We start from the raw sequence: 18,367 nt of genomic DNA, 5'->3' as shown, positions 1-18,367 counted from the left end.
CTTGTCCACACAAGAATACATGTTTGATAGTTCATTAAGGAAGAGTCAGAAAAAGCACTTGATGGAACAAAAGGGGTGTGGAAAAATGGTCGGGACTTTAATTTTCAACCCTGTAGAGTCACCAAAAACGAACGGCAAACTCGATCATATAATCATAAGATTTTCGCGCATCTAAAGCATTCACCTTATACCTTTTATTCATTTAAATCTTTTGCACAATTTTATTGTGTATCATGATTGACAAGGAGTATTGGGAAAAGGAGCGATGGTAGGCCTCTTTCCTCGTAGTATAATGGCGATAAGGGAGGCGCAAGGGAAAAGTGCAAAAATTAGCATCCTCATCAGTTACCATATACCCATCAACTAAAAGATACCACTTATTAAAAATAACCATAAACATACTTTTCGAAAATTTAATCTTTTTTAATAAACCAGGTTAGAAAAATAGTCTTCGTTTTGTTCCTTCGTGGCAAGACTCTCGTACTCTTACCACCGTCTATCATTCCCTCCAAATGGGGAACCGTAATTGCTTACTATCAATCACGTGACTTTTTGGAGTTGACTGGGGGGCAAACAAGCGGTTGACTGGGGGGCAACTAGCGGATGCTAAGTCAAAACATATCAAAATAAGTCCTCAAACTATTGTATTTGACTATTTTCGCGACATCAAACCAGAAAACAAGAGATCAAAACAACCTCCAGGATTCTACAAGCCATCAAAAAAGAGCTATTACCGGTAGTGACGTCTATTGATAGCAACCTATTGCGTGCAAATGATGTCCCGCTAAGAAAAGGCATCTTGTTGTAAATGAAGATCTTAAATATGTCAACTCCCCCAGGAGGTTTGACTTACAAGAGGATAACTAATGTGCAATCTGTCATGTAAGTACTGAAAGAAGCTATCAGTAAAAGTCATCCTCGTCAGGGTTCGTCGGGGCAGCACTGTTCTTGACACTGTCTTGATTACGGTACATTTCTGCAACCTGAAATATCAAGATAAATATGCTATCACATAAAGAAACCTTTCCTCGTATGATTATGTTATTATAAGAGGTCTGTGTAATCCTTTTTTTTCCGCACCAAAAAAAAAAAAAAAGCCATGTTTTCCCCCAAGATTTCTTGCTAAATAAAGACTCGCAGTGTAATACCGCCAGGGATGAAGTAGCTTCTCTATATTTCAAAGTTAGGATCGAATATAATTCAGAATATTGTTTATTTTCTTCAAGTACCTGGTTGCTGTCTGTCGCTTCTTCGGGCTTCTTGTCGTCTCGAATGCGAAGAAAACGAGGAAAGCGGAGGGAAATACCTTTGACAGAATCGACCTGGAACATAAAACCCATTTGTCTGTCAGTATTAGGTCATAATGACGTCGGGTAAACGTCAATCAAATTTTGCAAGGAATTTAAAGTAGATCGATTTACCTGTCCTGCTGCGGCTTTGTACACAGGAGAAATGGAAAGATCAGCGGCTCTTACTTCCCATACCTGCAAAACAACAATAACGAGAATAGGAATGGGATATGTTACAGATATGTTACAAGAAGGCTAGATAAGGAAGCGTCTTGAAACAGGAATGTCTTGGATGGAGTGGAAGACGAGAGGAGAAAATGGATGGATGACAGATCATGAGAAGGATGGTAAGAATGAAGTAGTATTAGAATGGTTTACAATTTATTAGAAATGGGCAAAAAAAAGTGTCTTACAACCTTGTGTGCAAAGAGAAAGGTTTGGGGAAAATGTAGTGAAAACTCGTATCGTCATTCATGCACCTGAACTGCGTCGAACCACACTTCGGGTTCTTGTCCGTCGTCATAGCGATAGTACGATTTGGGTTTTTCGATGATATGATCTTTGAAGAACTGGTAATGTTTGTCCAGGAATTCATCAGTAAAGCCACTACCAATCTGGAAAAAGTATGAGATAAGCAAATAATGCGGAAACACCGATAGATCGGTTTTCGTATGAGTGAGGAATGTACGGTACTGACTTACGGTATGCCGTAACATTGAAATGGCTTCCCATTGTCTTTCAGTAATTCATCATGCCAATCACAACGCGTAGTTACGGCTACGAATTTGCCATATCGTTTCCCACACATAAGAAAACCGCCGCTCTAACAGAAACACAACAGAATGCAACAACAACAGCAACAAACAAACAAACAAACAAACAAGATCATATAATAGCAACAACACTAAAGATGGCGAGCGAAAACGAAGTAAACAAAGCGACAAAGGTGAGGTTGAACTAGTTCATGACCCACCTTGCAGATAGTTTGGAACTCTTCGCTTTCTACATCATAACAAGCAAGTAAGAACCCGCCATAAGAACCAGTCCTTTTGCCCTTCCCAAGGTAGCCACCAATAACGACGAGGTCTAACGTGTCACCCACGTCTGCTAGATAATCTTTCTTCAGCTGGAACAAGAACAAGGCAGGGGAATGAAATAAGTCATGATACTTCATTTGGTTACGATAATCTTTCTTAACGAAAGTGCGGCAAACCAAACGCACTTTCTTCAACATAGTATAGCTGTAATAAAGTTTCTTCTTGCTTTGTCTTGGTGCTAGTTTTCCTTGATCTATAATTTCCTTCACATTACTACACATCGCTCTACCTCTTTCACCTCCTCTCCACTCCCCTCCCCAATCGCACCCCCAAACGAACCCCAATTTTGTGAAGTACCTTCAGCCAGTTGTGCGATCTTTTAGCAATCTCGTAGGTAGCATCTTTATCCAGTGTTTTCACCATCAATCCTTCACAGTTTCCTGAAAAACAATTTGGAAATTACTATAATTTTTCTCTGGCATTATGGAGTATGTTGTCATCGGAAGGATTTGCATGCTCTGTGAAAACGAATACTGTAGAAAGCAAAACATTCTTGCAAAGCGTCTGAGATTTGGCAAAGTCTTCTTATGGATGTTCATTTTACGAAATTACTTCCAAGGTTAAATGTTAGAGTGCTCACACTAAATCCGTGAAACAAATACTAACTTTTAGCACTAGATAGTGATAATTAAACAATACAAAACAAAGGATTCTGTATGAAATAGTACTAATTAGTACTATTTAATGTTCACGGTTTTAGTGCGTGCACTCAGAGACGTCATTCCTATAGTTTATATAGAACCGGAAACACGTCACAACTGATTTTACTTTAATGAATTTACACAGCAAAATAAAAAAGAAAAGCTATAGGGAGAACCTGACAGAGCAGGTTACCCGTACATACGAGGCAAACAAAAACTATGAGAAAAATGGAATATATATGTATATCTTGGTGTATATGCATGCAGACACGGCAACGCGCAGAAGCTCAGCTCCACCCCGATGACATAACATCAACCAAGAGCCCCCATTGACTGTAGTCCCGTCTATCCCTCATTCTCTTACCTTTGATAGATTCTTCCAAGAATTCTTCGATGTCTTCAGTATTCGTCGATGTCATGCACGTAGCGAACATGAATTCCTAAGTAAATAATAATTATTATTATTCATTATTATTATTCATTATTAATTTGCGATATTTTTTTCGTGAAAACCGTGAAAAGTCAAACGGTACCTTAATGGTACGTAATAGACCTCCTCGGCTTGGGTGTAATGTTGTCCCATTTCAGACCACGTGTCATTCCCTTGAGAATAAGATTCTTTGTTGGAGTTGTATCCATATTCATGTATCTTCTCATGTGAAACCGAGCGCAACCGTTAAACAAAGAAAGGATACTCTAGGGAATGACACGTGGTCTAAAATGGGAAAACATTGCGCCCGAGCCGAGGAGGTCTATTCCGTCGCGCTTGGTGAATTCGCGCGATTTATGTAAATGAGTTTACAGTACTCGGACATTGCCCTGTTACGGTCACAGAACGTCGCGTCAGTAACTTTTTTAAAAAATGAATGAAAAAAAGAGATGACGGTAAAAAGAATGACATCTTACCCCTTCTACTTCTTTGAACGACGATCTCAGCGTCTCTCTTCGAACGCTGAACGGCTCCTTGATATAGGACTACAGAAAATGAAAGAGAGGCATAAAAGAGGTCGATCATTTGGTTGACATTTCAGAAAAAATATTTCACAATAAAGGTGCTGAATTACCAAAATTGGAAACGTTAGAGTGCAATCTTTAAGTACACAGGTTGTTTTTTACAAGCGAGAGTGTGGTTGATTATATATGAGTTTTACACGCGTTAATTGTTAACTTCACATGAACTAATTTGTTGGTTAGAATTGGAATTTTCCCATCTCATGTGCATGGCTTCTTTGAGCTTAGTTTGATACCTAGAGCTAATTGTTTTCTATTGCTTAACTAGTGGTGTTTGGAACTACATAGTCACTGTTTTTTTTTAATGGATATGTTTGTACTCCATCTTACTGTGATATTTTCTTAGTCGTATACCTTGCCGTTGAGGTAGATTAAATCAAATGCGTAGACACAAACTTGCACTTTAATCTGCGAGGCCTCTGCGTCCTGTAGAAAAAGAGTAAAGGCTTTTGTTGGTTAATGGTTAACAACAGGGATAATTAGAATATTTGGTACATTTGCCACAGAAAATCTTTTATTGCGCGCACCAAATGCAGTAAATGTTGTCCGCCGAATGATGCAGCATGAGTCTGTATTCAACATACGTTATTTGGCGCTTTTTCCCCCACTGTTTCGTTGCGAGCATCAAATGCAGTTGTAAGCGTGCGTAACGTTGCAGATGTATCTGTGTTCTACACCTAGTAAGTGGAGTTTTTGTCTCACTGACCTTTCGTTTTCTGGTACTGAGAACTTGGAAGGGAAGGATTTGCTTTCTTTCTCTGTCCCACGCGACTGCTTCGGTATCAATAATGAAGGACTTTACATCACTCGAGAACGCCTGGCACAAAATGGAATGATAAATGGATAATGGATAAATGAATGGATGAATAAATGAAAGAACAAATAAGAAATAAATGAAAGAACAAGACATAGAACACAATGCTTGCATAAGCACATGTATTAAACAAACCAACGAAGGCAAGTGACCCTTTCATGGCTTATTTTTATTCAACAATGAAGGCTTGATCACCAAAAGGAAAGAAAGAACACCAGACTAGCAAAGGGAGGCGTGACATAGCAACTGAGCGAGAAAGCAAAATACTGACAACAAGATGCCAATGAAATGAGATGGCAACTTCATGAAGTTTTATTCTTTGCCGTTTTTAATCTCCTATTTCAAAATACCTTTGACATTCTAGCAATGATGTCAGGAAATTTAGAAGTGTTGTCTTCTTGGTTGCGACTGTAGATGTGAATCTCTCCATTCTCAAGAAGATGGATCTGTGCGAGGACAGGTAAGAAAGCATGAAATAATGTCATCATAAGGAAGGGTGGATGGACAGATGGACGGATGGCTGGATGGATAGGAGGGTGGGTGGATGGATGGATTGATGGGTGGGTGAATGGATGGATGGATGGGTGGGTGAATGGATAGATAGATGGATTAAAGGAAGAATGGATGTAGGCAAGGAATGCAAATATAAATACTGTTATCAAACACAACAAACCTGAGCTCGTTCACCATCATACTTGTATTCACATGTGAAGGCTGCATCATCAAACCTCTTCAGGACTTCTGACACACCCTTGGATGGATGAGCCAACATGGGCTTTAAAGGAATTCCTTGGATAAAAACGTTAAAAATAAATATATAGGAAATAAGTGTGAAGACAGGAAACTCAGAAAACATTCTGAGCTCAAGATGGGAGTCGAACCCACAACCATATGTTCTCTAGTAGAATGCTCTAACCACTGAGCTACTGGGAACTTGTTAAGACACGCAGAATGCATTGCCATGGCATATGTGTCATGAAGGAATGTAACTGCATCACCGGCATGGCAGTAAATGAGTCTTTCTTACCAGGAGTCAGATAACATGTCTTTGGAAGGTCTTTTAATCCATCTTTCAGGAGAACAGGAATGATTTTATCATAACTTGGGAGTTCACTGTGGATAAAAAAGTTTATCACAATATTTAAAACTCAATCCACAGCTATTCAATGGGTCTCAAGAGGATCTACTACCCAGTTAGTATCTATAGTAATACCTCCCTCACGTCACATAAGAGGGGTTGGAATGACTGAGAGCTGGAGAGTATCAGAGAGCACATTGTAGTTTGATAAATTTTAGTTCAGTAATTTGCATAATTTTCTGGGAGTGAGGGATTGCTAACAAAAAAAGAATACTGTATGTACATGAGAATAAATATAGATTATATATTTGTACTGCGGTAATAATGTATCTAATTGAGCGGATCTGCGCAGTATATCAAGAAACTCATGCAGCTGCTAATTATAAGACTTCTGAGTCTTGAACAGGATTTGAACCTGTGCCCTGTTGATTCCAGCACTACCAAGTCTCATATGAGAATAGCAAATTAGTGTTAAAAATAACGGCTGGTCATCAGACAATGTCAAGCCAAAATTGGAACTTGTCTGGTCAAATCTTTGCCATACTGGTTATTTTGACCAGTAACGTTAAGCCAGATGTGAAGTATAACTAAGCTAAAACTGTTTTTGCCGGTCATAATGACAGGCCACTGACCAGCCATTATTTGAAGCCCTGCAAATAACACAGAGAACAGTAAGATCTCACCAGTAGCAAGATTTAACGATCAGAGCTGCTTCTTCAAACTTTTTCTTTAGTTCTTCACTAGATACAGTTTTGGATGCATCCAGCACAGGAGGAGGATATTCTGAAGTAAATTTTTTTTGATTATTACCAGATAAAATGTAGTTTATTCTTTATTCTAATTGTTGGGTAGGCATTGCACTAAAAAGGTGCTACTGTACCAACAGATAGATGTTATTTTAAGTCGTGTGGAAATTCAACCAGCTGAAGGGCAGGTTTCAATAGAAAGGTACATGGATGGTTGGTAGTGCAGGGCTCGAAATAGCGGGCTGCCAATGGCCAAATGATAGGCCAAATTTCAGGTTTTGCAGGCAAAAATGACAATGTACTGCCAAATAAATAATAAAAAGGCAGGCAAAATTTACTGGAATGACCTCCTTTATCTGCTATGGCAGGCTACAATTATTTTTTCCATTTCAAGACCTGTAGTGTCAGCCCTTTACTTACAGCTGGTACCTAATGAGATTCATTCAGAGTGTTTGCCTGACATTGTAGGCTGGTGATGAAATTCATGAAATCCATTGAACTGATTGATACCAAGCAATACACATGTACATGTGATGTCTATCTACCTTGGCAAAGAGGAGTAAGAACAGCTGCATGAGCTAGTGCAGTAAGAACTGACTGTTCTGCTAGTCCAATGCGCAGCTTCCCGCCAAGAGACCTACAGCAAGTAATGAGGATTTAAATACTTTTTTGTTGTTGACAATCACTTTATAATCTCTTTAATCTTGATTCTCAATGTTTTTTTTTTCTTTTGCTTTGCTTACCTTATTAAATATCTGGCTTCTGAATGACGGCAGGCAACAAACATACCCTTGATTATGTCAACCTTTCTAGACATTGACTAGGGGAATAATAAATTAATAATAATAAATGATAAATAGGTTTTCAGAGCTAATAATAACGCCCACTCCACCAATGTTGATGCAAGTCCACGATGATGTAGAATCAAGTTCAAGATTTGGAAACTCAAGATATCGGTTTTTTCTTTTTATATTTTTTCTCCGTCCAGGTTTGTCATTATACTCACACTGTGACCTGTCAGCAGGGAAATTTCTTTTAACTTGGAGAAAACACCAACAGCTGTTAGTTTAGGAGGAGCAAACATGGTCCGCTGGTTGCTACGGCTTGCCTACAACAGACACAGAATGTGAGACATTGGTAGTCAGATATTTTAAAACAGTCAGATATTTTAAAAATTAGTCTCATAAAATGTTACCTCTGCTACAAGCCCTAAGTCTCCCTTCTCTGCTAAATCGGCTTTGATGAGCTGAAGATTTCGACCTGGTGGTTAAATTAAGGGTTCAGTAGAGTGCAATATACACAGTAAATTGTCACATGTAAATAATTTTAATCTAATTGATTGAGCTTTAGCTGTTGTATCAGAGCATAGGACAATCACAATAGAGCTAGGCTCCAAACTAGGTGAAAGCCCAAAGATCGAATTGGAATTCAGAAGTTGAGTTTTGAGAAGGGAGGAAAACTGGAGAACCCGGAGAAAAACCCTCAAAGCACAGGAGAGAACCAACAAACAAGTACTCTACTCACATACAACGCCCAGTAAAACCCAAAAGCCATTGGTGAGAGGTGATGCATTAGCAGTGCACACCACCCATGCTTCCCTTAAATAGATTAGGAGGCGGCATAATTTATATGGCATTATTACCAGTTGATTCAGCAACAGCTTTCATCAAGATATGGTCGCCTATTCCAAGCTCTATGCCTTCATATGCTGGAGCAAGCTACAAAAAATGGAATTATAAAACTGCTGTTGAGTGATAGTTCAGACTGTTGAGACAGATTGTTGACTCCATTCCTTATGACTGTTTTCATTGCTACATGCTGATGGAGATGAACTCTCTCAAGAGGACAAAAAACTACCTCCAATCGAATAAATCGGAGTGTATATAAAGGTACATGTAAACTGTGGAAAAGTACATGGTTTATTTGACCAACAATAATCTATTGCCAATTTACCTGTCACAACTTTTGTCATGGTAAGTGCACGCAATGAAAACAGTGGTAAAATTTGCATGCTCGCAAATGCAGGTGTAGGTACGTTATATCTAACACATCAATGCCAATAATCCACTATATGATTATGATGATGTAATTATAATTATACTAAACAGTGATATCACATTACCTTGTTGAGACAAAGGTAGACACAGGGCAGTAGATCATTGGGAGACAACACAATGACTGAACGAAGTAGGTTACTAAGTATTGACATTATCTTTAACCTGTGTTCAAAACAATAAATCTTAGGATTCTGTTGATTTTTGATAACAAAAAATTGGAAACCAGAGTAGTGAAAGGAAACACATTCCACGTGCAGGGCTAAAAATAATGGCTGGCTAGTTGCCACTCATCATGATAGGCCAAATAAGTTTTAGCTTGGTCATAGGGCACTGCTAAACAGCGAAACACCGAAATGAAACACTGGAACGAAACACCGGAATGAAACAGAGACAAATTCGTGATATTACAAATATCATGCAATAAAAAATTTAAAAAATCAAAATACATGATAGTACAATGATATAAAAGCAATAAAGCTTACCTTTATGCCCATGCTTTATGATCTGTGATCCGTATCGATCGTTTATTGCCTTTTATTAACCATGTCTTTTCGCTGGCTATCAATGCAATTATTTCTCGAATTTGAAGGATTCCAATGGTTCTTTTAATAAAACAAGCATCAGTCTTAACTGCTTCTGTCTCTAGTATCTACACCAAAAAAATTGTGAAAAAAAGCTAAAGTTCTCGGGTGACGCCATGTTTCACTCCGGTGTTTCATTCTGGTGTTTCGTTTCAGTGTTTCGCTGTTTAGCAGTGCCCTTGGTCATACCTTGTTTCTGGCTCAACTAGTTACTGGTCAAAATGACCAGCAAGGCAAAGAATTAACTGGACAAGTTCCAATTCTGGCTAGACATTCTACGATGACCAGCCAATATTTTTAGTCCTGACAAGCATGCTGTTACAATATTAGCTTACGCAGTTGTAATTAGATACTTAGAGAAGTGATTGTTTGATTAAAGAGATATAACTATTTCCCCACCAACACGAACACGTCTTGAAACATGGTGTCAGAAATAAATTGGAAATAACGCTTCCAAAGTAGCTGAAAAAACCGTCAAGTTCCTACTGCCGAGGCATTGAAGAAGTAATATGTCAAGTAAGGAGGAAGCTTCGACCAGCAGCGGTCCACGAGGACCAATATTCACGTCGCATTTTCCGGTACCAACGCCGATGAATACCAAAGGAGATCAAGTAAACAATTGGGACTTCTTTAAACAACAGTGGGAGGACTACGAAGTCGCAACCGGACTGTACCAGCAAGACCCAAAGATACGACTAGCAACGTTTCGCTCTGTAATGGGGAAGGAATGTCTGCAAATATTCCTTAATCTCAAGTTAAGTGACGAAGAAAAGAACGACGTAAACACATGCTTAAACGCGCTAGAAGCCTACTTCAAACCAAAGCGCAACGTGGTGTACGAACGATATCTGTTCAACAGCTGTACTCAAGGCCCAGAAGAAACCGTAGATAGCTACGTAAATCGCCTTAGAAAATGCGCTTCATCATGTCAGTTTGGTCCGTTAACGGAAGAGCTTATCAGGGATCGACTCGTTCTTGGTATACGAGAACACGCAACAAAACTACGTCTTTTAAAAGAGGACAGTCTAGATCTCAACAAAGCCCTCAACATTTGCCGCTCAAGTGAATTAGCTAGCAGTCAGTTAAAAGCCATGAGTCTAGTGGATAAGACAAATAACGAAGAAATCAATGAAATACGAGAACGGAAGCCTAAATCTCCAAGCAAGCCAAGTGACAAGTACAACAACAGACGTTCCCACAGAACGCCAAGCGAGGACAGTAAACGAACTACAAGTCGACGAACGAGCAGTTACAAGTGCTACCGCTGTGGTGGTTCTCAGAAACACAAGTTAGAAGACTGCCCCGCCTATGGCCGTGAATGCAAAACGTGCAAGAAACAAAACCATTTCGCGTCTGTGTGTAAATCGAGGTCAAGCAATGTCAAAGTGATGACAGCTGAATCAGGAGAATCAGAAGAAGGAGAATACTCATCCGACGAATTCACGTTGAAGATTGAAGAAGTTGGTTCGGTGAAAACGAAGGGCAAGCAGCTTTTTGCAAAGCTTGAGTTTATGAACACCAATTCCAGTTATAAAACGGATTTGGACTGCCAACTAGACACAGGAGCGACCTGTAACGTAATCAGCCACAAGGATGTAGCAATCATCAACCAAGACGGTAATCCGACGCTCAAGCAAAGCAATGTCAAACTACGATTGTTTGATGGATCAGTCATGGAAACATTAGGTGAAGTGACACTTAAGGTCAACGAAAAACATTGCTTCAAATTTCAGGTTGTCAACGGAAACCACAAACCAATTTTATCAGCCGAGACATGCCAACAATTAGATCTAATCAAGTTAAACATCGATCATCAAGTCCACGCGGTTCAAGAAACCGGAACTCTGCCCCTAACTAAAGAAAGTATCTTAAAAGATTTTCGAGACGTCTTCGAAGGATTGGGAAACATTGGTAACGCTACAATCGCAGTTGACCCAGATGTCACGCCAGTTCAACACGCGCCTAGAAGAATCGCAGTTACGCTTCGCCAGGAAGTCAAAACAAAGTTAGCTGAACTCGAGAAAAGGAAAATCATCGTCAAAGAGACAGAACCCACCGAATGGATCAGCAGCATGGTCGTTGTAGCCAAACCTGGAAAGATACGAATCTGTTTGGATCCCAAAGATCTAAACAAAGCGATCAAACGACCCAAATACCAAATGCCTACGATGGACGAGATGCTACCCAGACTCGGCAAGGCCAAAGTCTTCACAACGTTAGACGCAAAGGATGGGTTCTACCAAATCGGTTTGGACGAAGCTAGCAGTAAGCTTACAACCTTTTGGACCCCATTTGGCCGTTACAGATATCTACGCATGCCTTTTGGCGTCAGCTCAGCCCCAGAGGAATTCGAAAGCACCCTACACGAGCGACTGGGAGACCTAGAAGGCGTGGAAGTGCTCCGCGACGATATGTTAGTGGTCGGTTACGGTGACACATTAGCAGAAGCCAACAAAAACCATGACGAAAATCTGCTACGTCTGCTCAAGAGAGCAAGACAGATCAACTTAAAGCTGAACAGCAAGAAGCTCATCATGCGGAGAAAAGAAGTGAAGTTCATGGGACACATCTTGTCATCCACCGGACTCAAGCCAGATCCAGATAAGGTCAAAGCAGTGACCGAAATGCCAAAGCCTACCAACAAGCAAGAGACACTCAGCCTACTAGGCTTTGTAAATTATCTCTCCAAGTTTCTCCCTCGACTATCAGAAGTCGCACTGCCTCTTCGTGAACTAACCACAAAGAATGCAAGATTTGTGTGGTCACGCCAGCACGACAAAGCCTTCTCAGAAGTTAAACAACTCGTGATTGCGCATCCAGTACTCAAGTACTATGACATGAGCGAAGAAGTCACTATCCAATGTGATGCTAGTGAGAAAGGCCTCGGAGCAACCTTGCTTCAAAACGGCCAACCAGTAGCGTTTGCATCCCGAACTCTCACACCAGTTGAGCAACGCTACGCACAAATCGAAAAAGAATGTCTTGCAATCGTCTTCGCTTGTGCAAAGTTCAGCCAGTACATCACACGGAGAGAGCTGATAACAGTAGAATCAGACCACAAACCTTTGCAAGCGATCTTCAAGAAATCCTTGTTAGCAGCACCCAGCAGGTTACAGAGGATGATATTACGCCTACAGCGATACAACCTGAACGTAACTTACAAGCCAGGACAACAAATGTACGTGGCAGATCACCTCTCACGAGCCTTCCTCGCAGACCAAGGAGAACCTGGAGACGAGTTCCAAGTGTTTGCGCTAGAACTAGAAGGAATCAACCCCCTCGACAATGTAAAGGTCACAAGTGAAAGGTTAGCGCAACTACAAAAAGCCACAGAGCAAGACCCTACAATGCAGTCACTTAAGAATACTATACTAATAGGATGGCCTGACGTACGTGACAAAGTACCAGTAGCTATCAGAGACTACTGGCATTTCCGAGAGGAACTGACACTCCACAACGGCATCTTATTCAAGAATCAACGCATCATCATACCTCGAGCCCTCAGATCTGAAGTAGTCGCGAGGTTACACTCAAGTCATCAAGGAATCGAGGCGTGTGCAAGGAAAGCACGAGATCGCGTTTACTGGCCAGCAATGAACCACGACATCGAAAATGCAGTAAAGGCTTGTCATGTGTGCTCAGAATATCAACCAAGTAACCCCAGCATGCCAATGCAGTCGCACGAAATACCCGACAGACCTTGGAGCAGACTAGGCACAGATCTTTTCACGCTGCAGAACAGAGACTATATAGTCTTGGTAGATTACTACTCAGACTACATAGAAATAAGTCCTCTGAAAGATACAACCTCAGCATCCATTACCAAGTTTCTGAAGGAACAGTTCAGTCGACATGGGATACCCGATGTGCTGGTATCCGACAACGGGCCTCAATACGTCAGCAACGAGTTTGCTGAATTCGCAAGAGACTGGGAGTTCAAACATGTCACCTCATCGCCATACCACCCAAAGTCAAATGGAAAGGCGGAATCAGCAGTGAAAGTAGCCAAGAGCCTGCTCAAGAAAGCCATGCAAGACCGTAAAGATCCGTGGTTAGCCTTGCTAGATTATCGGAATACCCCCACTCAAGGAATGCAGAGCAGCCCAGTACAGCGCTTGATGTCTAGGAGAACAAAGACACTAGTCCCCATAGCAACTAACCTTCTGTATCCCAAAGTAGCGGAAGGTGTGACAACCAAAATCCACCTTAAGCGCCAGAAAGCCAAAAGTCACTACGACAGACATGTAAAGGTCCTACCAGACCTAGAAATAGGCCAAGAAGTAAGAGTAGCGCCAAACCAGAGAGGCAAGCCCTGGGAAGTAGGGAACTGTAAAGAGAAACTCTCAGACAGGTCATACCTAGTTGAGTCGAACGGAGAGTTACTTCGCCGAAACAGACAGCTTTTAAAGCCCGTCGACGAAGCACCGAAAGAACCAGCTAGTGACACACAAGCATCACCAGAGGCAGACAGTGCAAGGACACCTCAAGTTCTACCTGCGTCAGAACCCGCGGTCAATCCACCTGTACTGCGAAGAAGTCAGAGAGTGGTTAAGAAACCTGATCGGTTTACTTGACTACCGAACATTTATAGGACATTGATTTTGTTACAGTTGAACTTTAATATCCATATAATCATTTCGTAGTTTAGTCAGCCATTTTGTTTGGTCATTTATTTTTTAAATCTTTAAAATTTTTCTATATCATCCCAGCCATGTATTTCAAACATTATAAAAGGGGAGATGTTACAATATTAGCTTACGCAGTTGTAATTAGATACTTAGAGAAGTGATTGTTTGATTAAAGAGATATAACTATTTCCCCACCAACACGAACACGTCTTGAAACACATGCCACATATCATTCTTCCTTTTTAAATGTAGGCAGTCTCCCTTCTATTCCCGATACGATACAATTAATATTAGTTGCGCAATTTACCTTGCTGAAGTTTCTTCAATCGCTTGAAAGGTTCTGGCAACAGCAAGATAAGGAACCCTGAAATGAACATGAAATTGATATTATTGTTCTCCAGGTGTGTCCAGATCATATTATAGTACATACCTTTCACCTCGTTTCCAACATGCATGCTTTATTGGGTTGTAACAGTTCTTTTCTGGGTTGTATTCACTGGCATCGACTGGTTCATGGTCTTCACCAGCATCATCTTTATATGTGTTGCTATGGTGAGTAAGATCACATGATATATGATTGGTGGAGCATGAAGGAACTAAGAGTATCACCCCTCCCCACTGGTTAGGATGTAAGTCCATTGCAGGTTACCACCCAGCTAATTGTCAGGTACCCATTCATTCCCATCATACACCTGGGTAGAGTGATGGTTGAGAACCATTGCAAGGTGATGAAAGGGGGTTATGCAATTATTGTCTCTACCATCGAGTGGGGTTCGGTTATGTTTGTAAAGCTCTCCCCCCCCCCCCCCCCCCCCCCCCCATATGTGCAAAAAAATAAAAGCCCCCTAAATCAAATCAAACACATCCATTACTGTTTTTCCTCTTTTGGAGATTTCTTCTCAGTTTTGATTGTTGCCTCTTCCTGTTTTGCCTCTTTTGGTTTGCTGCTCTTGGAGGGTTGTCTTGGAGCTAACAGTATAATCAAAACAATAAAAAAGTTCTAATTGAACCAAACAAATTATGGCAAAACAATAGACTTGTTAGGACCTGAAACATTCATAGCATAGCAATTTGTACAGTAGTTTGCTCTGGTGGGATAATATATTGGGTTCAATGTTTCAAAGGTACAAAGATTTTATTTTGCATACATACAAAATACAATATTTTAGAAAAATGAGATTAAAAAGATAGGTGGATGATGGAAGAGAGAGAACCCAAAAGAGTTAGAAAAGTTACTCTTGCACCCAGAAGGATTGTAAATAGTCCCCTTCACAGTTCCCTGTGCCATCTTGAAAGGTAGCTGTGCCTTTGAATCGAAGCGAGATGAACGGTGAGCTTGCAATGATAGAGACATATGAATAATTGTCCAAGGTGTCAAAATAAGGTCTTTATCATTGTAAGCTTACTGTTCGTCTTGCTTCTTGCTTGATGTGAAGTGTGAAGTCTGTTTGGGTCATTCAAACTCCAGATAAAATTAGTTTCATTTTTTTCATCCATTAATTCATCCATCCATTTATTCAAATGCTTTTCATTTTCACAATGAATTCAATTTTCTAGCCGTACACTGACTGACACTTGATATCCATTTTTGGTCTGCTTTGACGGAAGTGACAACACAAAATAACAAATGAAAGAATCAAGTTTACATGAAATTAAAAATTGCAGTAATCAGTAATCAACTTACAAAAAAAAAATTTACTGAAGGCAGATTTCTTGCTCTCATCCTTCTTTCCATCTTTCTCAGAATCACTGGTTGACTTTTCTTCCTTGCTAGAGTTCTTCTTATCCATTGTTGTATCACTTTCAGCTGAGCAAACTTCCATCGTCCCATTCTCTGAATCACTTGAAGACTTCTTGTCTTTTGTAGATTTTGTTTTGTTTCCTTTTAGTTTTTCTTCTGATTTTTCTTTCATTTCTTGTTTTTCCTTTTTAAAAGATTTTGGAGAAATCTTATTATCTGCATCTTTTTCTGTTTTTGTCTTCTTTGCTACTGGACTTGATACATCTGTTTTGAGTTCTTCTTCACTAGATTTTTTATCAGACATGTCATTCTGGGTGGCGGTAACTGGTTTCTTGAATGCAAATAATAAGTATAGTTTAATAATATAACTCTTTTGGCATATGATTATTTCATAGAATAAAAAATATAGATGCCATCCATTACTACCAACATGAAATATAACTAAACATAATAAGATTAAAAGTTAGAATATTGCACTACTTACATTATTTATTTTCTAACTCCATGAAATTTTATTTTTTTAAGTTAGTATTCCTTTTACCTCTTTGTTTGTGGTGTTGTTTTCTGACGATGCCTTTCTTTTTCTCATGTGTTTTCTTGCTAAAAATGTAAAAGGATAGTTGAAATGAAAACCCAAATGTTCTAATCCAATTATCTTTATTAGGAGTCTAAATCTAATGCTCAGGCAACTTCTGTAACTATCATCCAGGGTTTTGGCTTCAGTCAAGTAAATATCTAACAATCTAAGTTAATTTTTTTCTGATCAGAGGATGCTAAGCACAGATGTTTTAGGCTGTGTCAGTCCTATAATAAATTTTAAAATGATAAATAAATGATAAAAGAGTACAAAATATCTCATAATTATGTTACAGCTTCAACAACAAGAAACATTTGATAATCTCTTCGGTCACAAATATGTTGAAGCATTTAACTGAAGCTAAGAATCTATGACCAAAGTACAACAGCTTTGGCACAATTTTCTATTTTAAAAAAAAACAAACCTGTTGTTCTCTTGGGAATAAAATCGTCATCAGTTGGTGAATCTGTTGCCTTACTTTCATCTGTATTTTTATCTCCATTTATTGTTTTTTGAGTCCCATTTTCTCTTTCACCATTCATTTTGCTTTCACTTTCATTCCTATCCACCCCATTAGTTTTAGCTTCTTGTTTTGCTGTTGTAGTATCCATAGCGTCATTCTCCTCATCACTGCTGTCTTCTAGTACTCTAGCTACCTTGCGTCGAGACTTTTTAACAGGCGGTGAATCAAGGAGTGCAGTCGGTTTTGAGTCTTTTATTGGTGTTTGTTGTTTGGGTTTCTCGGGAGCTTCATCTCTGATTGGACAGAAGAAGGAGACATGTTGGGAAATAGAAAAAAGTTGTGGAGGGGAAGGGGGGTCAAGTGAATAAAAAGACTCATAATATTGTACAACTTATTAAAATTTTTTCAAAAGTTATACAAATATATATTGTGGTGCATATCAAAAAGCTACGAAATTTAAGTTTTGGAATATTCTGTTTGCTATTTTCGCTATTTCAAAATCTAAATTCTATAAAAGCATTGAAATTTCTTTAACAAATATAGATAGATAAACTCAGCTTTTTTACCCAGCTTTAGTCTTTGTTTCGTCATTTTTCTCTTGCACCTTGGTAGACGGACGAAAAAAGGCCCTAGGATTGAAAATATGGGACAAAGCAGATAACATTTGCTAGTTTTCGTGTACACAGACACACACAAACAACATGGATGACAAGAAACAGCACATCAATTCAAATTTTCAGATGCAAAATAAGCTTCAATCTTTTTCGATCTTGGTTATGTACTTACGAAATAGATTTTTGAGACATTGAAGACCAAGTTTTCTTTCCAACACAACTGTAAGGCTTCAAATCATAAGCGTTTTAATTTCGTTCCAGACAAAATATTCGCGCCAAATCTTCGAGTAAATGCAAATTGCTAATCACGTGGTGTTTTTCCGGAAGTGACTTGAACGTACGCCGGAAGTGACTCTTACCAGCCTTCAGTAAATAAACAAATACTTTTTTTCGCAGGATACATATTTTTTCTACCACTTTTGATTTTCTTAAACTATACTTTATTATTCAGTGAATTAGTTATAGAATACTACCAAAGAAATTGTCTATGTTGCAATGATCAATAAGTTGTTTTGCCTCTGTTCGGCCGTTCCCATGAAGTTTTGCCCTTTCTTTTTTAATTTCGGTCCGTTGTCTCAGCTTTCACTTTCGTAAAAGTACTCATATCTTACACAGTCCAGCACGTAGATTCTTATCCATAATAAACTACTGCTCCAACTATTTCAAAAAACTTATCGAATTTTTGTTTACATTTTAAGAGGCTTTTTAGGAGGAAAATGTTACCAGAAAAGAAGTATTAAAGCTACATTTTCCTTTTCCATGATATCGAGAAGTTTCGGAAATTTTCCCAAACATACGTCCCGGAAAATGAACACTTAACTTATATATGCCGACATAATTTATAGCCTACAACCTATTCTGTGACGTTTGTAGAGCCTACAACCAATTAAAATGATCATATTCCTGGTTTTTCTCCCTCATAACAAAAGATTTCCGCCCGGTCAGCGTTAATGTGTGGACAATTGAGCGAATTTCGTCACAGTCTGTATTCTTTTTTTGGAACTTCGCTGGGGGTCGTATATATAAGAGG

The 18,367-nt window shown here is 39.3% G+C and overlaps 1 protein-coding gene across 1 annotated transcript; it reads right to left on the bottom strand.

Moving 5' to 3' along the window:
* Window positions 1-399: 399 nt before the first annotated feature.
* LOC116303419 (DNA ligase 1) lies at window positions 400-18,292 on the bottom strand. The gene is made up of 28 exons (XM_089031851.1): window positions 17,510-18,292; window positions 17,290-17,352; window positions 16,685-17,016; window positions 16,225-16,283; window positions 15,627-16,014; window positions 14,815-14,911; window positions 14,373-14,489; window positions 14,250-14,306; window positions 8,799-8,895; window positions 8,319-8,394; window positions 7,872-7,936; window positions 7,683-7,784; window positions 7,420-7,496; window positions 7,222-7,313; window positions 6,614-6,713; window positions 5,880-5,965; window positions 5,526-5,641; window positions 5,203-5,298; window positions 4,745-4,855; window positions 4,393-4,464; window positions 3,934-4,002; window positions 3,392-3,467; window positions 2,684-2,766; window positions 2,263-2,415; window positions 1,769-1,903; window positions 1,422-1,484; window positions 1,230-1,322; window positions 400-983 (listed from the first exon to the last, which is right to left on the bottom strand). Exons 1-28 carry the CDS (start codon window positions 17,527-17,529, stop codon window positions 903-905), a joined length of 2,976 nt encoding a protein of 991 aa, XP_088887977.1. The 5' UTR covers window positions 17,530-18,292; the 3' UTR covers window positions 400-902.
* Between the last annotated feature and the right edge of the window lie 75 nt (window positions 18,293-18,367).

The sequence above is a fragment of the Actinia tenebrosa genome, unplaced genomic scaffold (genome assembly GCF_029948245.1).
Source record: "Actinia tenebrosa isolate PJP-AT-01 unplaced genomic scaffold, QUT_ActTen_1.0 PGA_scaffold17__23_contigs__length_9995812, whole genome shotgun sequence".
NCBI classification, from domain to species: domain Eukaryota; kingdom Metazoa; phylum Cnidaria; class Anthozoa; order Actiniaria; family Actiniidae; genus Actinia; species Actinia tenebrosa.
This window is presented reverse-complemented; position numbering and strand designations above follow the sequence as displayed.